Raw genomic sequence first — 7,273 nt, 5'->3', positions numbered from 1 at the left:
TTTTTTTTTTTGTTTAGTATTAGCCAAAAGCCATGGCTTCCTCCTCTGAATTCTTTTGATAATGCTGATGATAAGGATAATACAGCTAAAACTTGTTTAGTATTTGCTCCATCAAACGTGTTTTATGTCTTTTCCTTTTTAATCCTCATAAAGACATAACAAGGCAGGTACTATTATATTTTTATATTAAAAATGAAGACACTGAGGAACAGAGGGATTAAATAGTACTAAGTGGCAGAATGAAAATTTGCTTCAAAATCTGACTACAGAGCCCTCATGCTTAACCATTTTACTATATTTTTCTGTTTTTATCATTGATTGTCTTTCTTAATAATTAATATCTTTCTTATGTCTCATATTGTAATATGTAATAGTAATCTATCATAGTAATCTATGCATTTTTCTTTTGTAGTGTACTCAACTGAGATAACTAAAAATCACAGATGCCTAAGCATATCCATTTAATCTTCCCATTTGAAAGGTTTTCTAATATTATTTCTATTGTGATGCATTTCTTTCAACTTTTATAATTCAAGAAGTAATTGAGGAAACTTGCTTGAATCCTGTTAACCTTTAAATAATTTTTTAATGTTTATTTTTGAGAGGGAGAGAGACACAGTGTGAGATGGGGAGGGGCAGAGAAAGAGGGAGAGACACAGAATCTAGGCTCTGAGCTCTCAGCACAGAGCCCTACACAGAGCTTGAACTCATGAACCATGAGACCATGACCTGAGCCGGTCAGATGCTTAACCAACTGAGCCACCCAGGCACCCAACCTTTAAATAATTTAAAAGTTCTGTCTTATTTATGTTCTTACAGCATTTAGCACAATTCTTTGAATATCAGAAATGCCCAGGGGTGCCTGGGTGGCACAGTCAGTTAAGCGTCTGACTTTGGCTCTGGTCATGATCTCACGGTTCTTGAGTTCAAGTCCCCTGTTGGGCTCTGTGCTGACAGCTGAGAGACGAGCCTGCTTTGGATTCTGTATCTCCCTCTCTCTCTGCCCCTCTGCTGCTCACGCTCATGCTCTGTCTCTCTCTCAAAAATAAATATTAAAAAAAAAAGAATGCCCAAATTTTGTTGAATGAATACAGTTAACCCAAGTGTCAGCCCCTATATATCCTCAAATTCCTCAGTATTCTAGGATCATAATCTCCTTTAATATTTTAATAGAATGGCTCAGGCCCCTATTGGACATGCAGTGGGAAGCCCATTGCTCTTCTGCCCCATAATGCTTCTGAATCTTATGAGTTGGGAGAGGGGTCCATATATGTTCCCTGCTCATCAACCACTTGAATTGTTTTCCTCTGAACTCCTGCGATTTGTTTTATTCTGTGACTTATCTTCTGGGATTGCCATCCTCTTGCTGTGCTGGGTACTGTTCCACTGACATAAGAGTGCTATCTGGCAGACTCTTGCTGACGGCCTGGGATGTAAGGGTGATCAAAGCACATCACAGGTTTAATTTACTCATCCAAGAATTCAACAAACATACCAGCATTCATTTAGTGTCTAGTGGCCCTGTGCTGGGCACTGGGGAGACCAATAATACTAACAAAAGTCCTCACGTTCATGTTGCCCATACTCTGGTCAGGAAAACAAAACTCACATGGGCACCCAGATGAATGTAAAATAACAATGGAGGTAAGTGTGAAGAAAAGACCTCTGATGGACTGAGGGTTATGGTAGTGGGCTTGAACAGAGAGCAGAAGCATAAATGTGCATTAGCCAGCCCTGTGGCAGAGAGCAGGGGAGAAGGGCACTGGAGAAAGGGTGATAGCACATGGAAACCACAGTAGGATGGAGCAAGGTGCACTGCAGCAACTACAAAAAAGTCCATGTGCTGGGAATGCACAGATGCAGGCCAATAAGGAAGAGAAGTGAGTCTGGAGAAAACATGCAAAGGCACTCTGCCAAGAGCACAGTCTACTTCAGCCTTTCTTTTTCTTTTTCTTTTGCTTTTTTTTAATTTTTTAATGTTTTATTTATTTCTGAGAGAGAGAGACAGACAGACAGACAGTGTGAACAGGGGAGGGCCAGAGAGGAAGACACAGAATCCGAAACAGGCTCTAAGCTCTGAGCTAGCTGTCAGCAAAGAGCCTGACGTGGGGCTCAAACCCATGAACCGTGAGATAATGACCTGAGCCGAAGTCAGACGCTTAACCAACGGAGCCACCCAGGCACTCCTAATTCGGGCTTTCTTAACAACAAATGTGATCTAAGTCCTAAAGTTAAGTGGGAGTTATTAAACAGTTTGAAGTAGGGAATTGACATGATATCCTTTGTAGTTTGAAAAAAGTGCTGGCTACTGTATACAGATGAGACTAAAAAGGTGAGACATGCTGGATGCAGGCATTCCAAAAAGGAAGTGTTGGTCCAGGTGGAAGATGATGGTTAGACTAGGGAAATGATGGTGGAAATGGAAGTAAATGGAAAAATTTCAGAAGCATTTAGTGCAGCGTAAGGCAAGAGGACCTAGTGATATGAAGGAAGCACAGGATATCAAAAGTACAAAGCTCACTAAAATGGTATAGATAGCAAATTGCCAAAAATATACTAGACACTGCTGTCTTGAAAAGTGATCACACTTTTCTGAATATGGAAAATTTTCATGAGCTATCCCTTCCTTAGCTTCTTGCCTAAGAGCTTTTCCTTTAAACCCACTTTCTCTCCTTTAAAACCATATTCTCTACAACCATTTTGTTGTTTTACATATTTCTGGATTCACAACCATTTCTTAATAATTATAACATAAAGCAACAATAATGCGTACAGTTTAACACTAAGTCTCCACTACTTTAGAGCCTAGGTTTTCATGGCCAACACTTCTGTTGAACTGTTGTTAAACTGTTTGACATAGTTTCACACCCTTAGTACTACAAAGGCCTTGGAAAGTACTGAAATCACAGCATTGTTTTTAGTATATCATAGATCAAATTCTTAGGCTTAGACTTTCACCAGAACTTCCAGGATCATGGAGTTATGTATGGTTTATGGGCACTTTCATCTCCCCATTGGACAAAATTTATTTCATGCTTCCTTAAACCCTTCATTTTCTATCATCTCCTGTGCTAGTGACCAGCTATAGTATTTATACCTCCTAGGAGGAGATAACTTTTTTAAAAAAATTATTTATTTTTAGAGAGAGAGAGAGAGAGAATATGTGAGTATGAGCTGGGGAGGGGCAGAGAGAGAGGGAGAGAAAGAATCCCAAGCAGGCTCCACAGTGACCATGTGGGGCTTGAACTCATAAACCATGAGACTGTGACCTTAGCCGAAGCCAAGAGTCTGAATGAGTTACCCAAACACTCCAAAGATTACCTGTTTATTATTTTCTAGTTCTCATACTATATGTCATTTCTTATCTTCTAAAATGTCAGTTTAGGTAACCCAACGGGATTTACAGAAACTAAAAGCTATATATAGTAGTCTACAAAGAATAAGTACTTTATGTTAACAAGGTAGAATCAAAATGCTGAATAATGAATTATGACTTGAAAATCCATATATTCTTGGGAGGAGAATATCTATACCTAATATTGTTCTTGTGCTCTTTTGAAGGGAACATCCTTCTTTAACAGAACTTCCCCTGTTTCCTTATCCGGATTTCTTCACCAGAGCTGATGAAGAGTTGGCACAAATCATTGACCATCATGTAAGGCTGACTGACTTAAACTAGTAGCAAAACCTTTCTTCTTTAAATGCACTTTGAATTAGAAGGTGTAGTTCTGAGGCTGAAACATTAACACGTCGAACTTAAAAATGAGGCCATGATTGGGCATTGCCAAACTTAATGATATCTCACTGTGCTATATATATACTTCAGTGCCTTTATTGGGTTACAGATAATTTGGCTTTCTGTCATTTGTAAAATACTAGCCTTATCCTGCTTGCTGAATTAGTACTGATTTCTTGTCACAAGGATCTGATATTGAACACTGATTTCTTTTATAATGTGGTTTTAATAATGGCACAAATCTTTTGACTCAATTTTTGGTGATCATTCTTTACCCCTAAATATTAGAAAGACTTTAATCACTTTTTTCTTGGTATGAGTTAAAAACAGTGGCAATTCAAGGCCATTCACTTAAGACACCTTAATCCACTGAGCTATATTTAGTTGATGATTTTGATGATTTCTTATGAAATAAGTTTGCAACTTCTTTTTAAGAGTAGAGTTGGAATAGGAGAGAAAATACTTATTTTCTGTTTTTTCTTTTAATACAGTATGGACTCAATAGCATTAGAGGATGTTTAACTTTATCACCAGTAATTCAGTATTATGTATCATATTGCTTATATTTCCATGATTAATATTTTCATGTTACTTTAATTAGTGATCTTTTGGAAAAGAAAGGGATTATTTCAGCTACTGATTCCATTGAATAGTTATCACATAGCTAATATTTAAGCCACTAGCAAAAGTATTGGGATTTGGAGACTGAATGACGCCCTAGAATCTCAAAATGGGGACTGTGGTATCGTCCTTTTACTCACTAATGAAGTTTCTAAGCCAATATATTACATATACAGAACATTATAAAAATTTTGTAATGGCTTACTAATTGCAGCATCTGTATTTTACTATTGACTTCAACTAAATTATCTAAATAGATTACAAGAGATAGCAAATTGCCAATGTGTATATACACATACATAGTGTACTTTTAACAAGAGAATTTTCAGTGACCAGTTTCTTACCCTTGAAAGATTGAGAAGACTTTAATAATTTTGTAATTAAACACATCTACCTAGGGCTAGTTCAAGAGACAGAGGACATCCTTTTGAATGGTAGAGAGGAGGCTTGGAAGTAGCTCCTAAAAACCTTCATCTTTTTCTCTTTCCAAGGATATAAGCATTATCTAAGTAATTGCTACCATGGATCTGTTTATAGTGTATCCACGGAAGTGTAAAGGAATTCTTTCTCAAAATATGTTTGATAGTTAACAGAATCCAAATTGTTTGGTATGTGGCTAGCCTAATCCAATAGTTTGTAGTATTGATTTGAGAAGGTTTATGGAAGTTTCTTCTAATATCACATTAAAAAAATTCATGTATGTATCATTTCCTTTCAGATAGCTATAGCAGTAGTGCTCTGTACTTATATTTGCTTTTATGTTAGCTAATAAGATCTTCACAACAAGCCTGTAACACATTTATCAAAAAGAAGAATGGTAGTTTACAATGCAGTTATTTGCCTAAGGTTTTGAAGTTAGTAAATTACTAACGTTTTTTTTGAGTCTACACACAAAACCAGGTTTCTAGGCTTCAAATCCATTTTTCTTCTCTGGTTTTCATAGTTGCTTAATTTCTTGGTTTATAATTCCTAACCTAAACAGGGTGGAAAAGTGGAATCTGTGGTATTGACAAGAAACAAAACCCGCAACTACAAGTTGAGTTGTCCCATTAAGTCAATTGAATATTATTAAGTGGCCATATTAAGCAAATAATAAGGCACATACCTCTAATTATACAGCAGGTATTAAGGTGCCTTGTAAACTGATGGTATTCGATAGTATGGCGATTAAAATCCTGACTGAATGAGCTAAATAAAGCGGTAAATAGTGGTTCTGTTTCCCAAGAACTTCAACCATATCAGCATCATCCTTCTTGCTGCCACAGTTGATGATAACAGTATCAGATAAAGTAAAGACAAGACAATGGTTTATCCAAATTGAATTTGTCATGGTCAAAAGAGACAAAATGGGGAAGAAAAGTTTACTTTTTTTTCTGGGACTAACAGAAAGAAAGATCTGAATGTTATGGTGAATTCCAACCATGCCAAGTTCTAACAAGAGGGTGAGCTAAGAGAGGAAGAGCTGCCTCCTGGACATGAGCAATATGATAGCCCATTGCTGCTTTTATTCATGCTGTTCGGGAAACCAATGGGTTCTATTTTGCTGAGCGTTCTTAAGAATTAATCTTCTGTTGAATTTTCACAAGGTAAAGATCAAGGTCATGATGTACGTTGAAATCTCTCATGTAATGGAGATTAGTTGCCTTTGTTTATAGATACTGTCATTATTATACCTACTACCATTTTTATGCTATAACATAAATTTGGTAGTTTTGTCAAGCAATATTCTTATTTAGTTTGTAATATGACAAAAATTATATGTCACAGATGGTTATCATAGTTATCAAAGTAACTTTTGGATTTCCTATATCTTAAAATTTAACTGGGAGTAAAACAATGAATATTTTATTATGTTTTTTCATTTAATATTTACTTTGAGTTTACATTTAAAAAAATGTGTTGCCTTTAGAAAGCTGAGAGATTTTTAAAAAAAATTCTGTGGTTTAGTCCTGCTTATTAGTATCTATGTACCCCAAATAATAGTTATAATTCACAGAACTAGTATATAAAATCTATAAGTTAATTGATAGGTCCTTAAGCATAGTCTGGTTTTAAGTGTGGAGGGACTGAGGGTAACAAAATGAGCAAGGGTAGGAAGTGTCTTTAGAAACTTGCAACATTTCTGGGCACCTGGGTGGTTCAGTCGGTTAAGCGTCCAACTTCAGCTGAGGTCATGATCTCACGTTTGGTGGGTTTCAGCCCCGCGTAGGGCTCTGTGCTGACAGCTAACTTAGAGCCCAGAACCTGCTTCAGATTCTGTATCTCCCTCTCTCTCTGACCCTCCCCTGCTCACACTGTCTCTCTCTCTCTCTCTTTCAGAAATAAATTTTTAAAAAAATTAAAAAAAAAAAAGAAACTTGCAACATTTCATGCTAAGGGTTATTCTGCCCTGAACTCTTTACCCAGAGAGATTACCACCTCCTTCACTATTTCCTTCATTAAAGATAGTAGAAGGGAAAAAGGGTCCTTATGATGACGTTTGGTTGATTTGAAGTCCTTACTTCCAGCTAATGTTTCCTAGAACTTTTGCCTCCAGATAATGCTGTTATCATTGTAATGAATTAACATGCTCAACTGAAGTGAATCCTTTAGAAGTCTTTGTATTTGCTCCAGAATCAGCATTTGTCTGCCCATCAATTTCATTTCTTACTTCATATATAATAGCATCACAATTTATACCTTTCAAGTTAATTTGGCTTTTCTTGTTTTGCTTTGGTTTTTTAATTTTCTGATTCCATGCTATCATGTAAATACCAATATTGATGAAAAATTGAAATTCCTTTGTAACGTAAAAATGTAAGCCTTATTTTCTCTTATTTGAATGGTTTATTATTATTTAAAAAGTTCTAATAATATTATTATTACAAAAAAAAATGTTTTCTGTTTTCTCTCTTTTTGGGGGGGGGGGGGGCCAAA

The 7,273-nt window shown here is 36.2% G+C and overlaps 1 protein-coding gene across 3 annotated transcripts in view; it reads left to right on the top strand.

The window, feature by feature from the left end:
- The window catches only part of TMEM232 (transmembrane protein 232), a 201,265-nt gene that overhangs the window by 193,149 nt on the left and 843 nt on the right, over positions 1-7,273 (top strand). For all 3 annotated transcript variants that reach the window (XM_077757168.1, XM_077757166.1, XM_077757167.1), the window contains exon 14: positions 3,562-3,655. In XM_077757168.1, coding sequence (XP_077613294.1) covers positions 3,562-3,655 — 94 coding nt within the window. The remainder of the gene's footprint in view (positions 1-3,561; positions 3,656-7,273) is intronic.

The sequence above is a fragment of the Crocuta crocuta genome, unplaced genomic scaffold (assembly GCF_008692635.1).
Source record: "Crocuta crocuta isolate KB4526 unplaced genomic scaffold, BGI_CrCroc_1.0 scaffold131, whole genome shotgun sequence".
Taxonomy (NCBI): Eukaryota; Metazoa; Chordata; class Mammalia; order Carnivora; family Hyaenidae; genus Crocuta; species Crocuta crocuta.
This window is presented reverse-complemented; position numbering and strand designations above follow the sequence as displayed.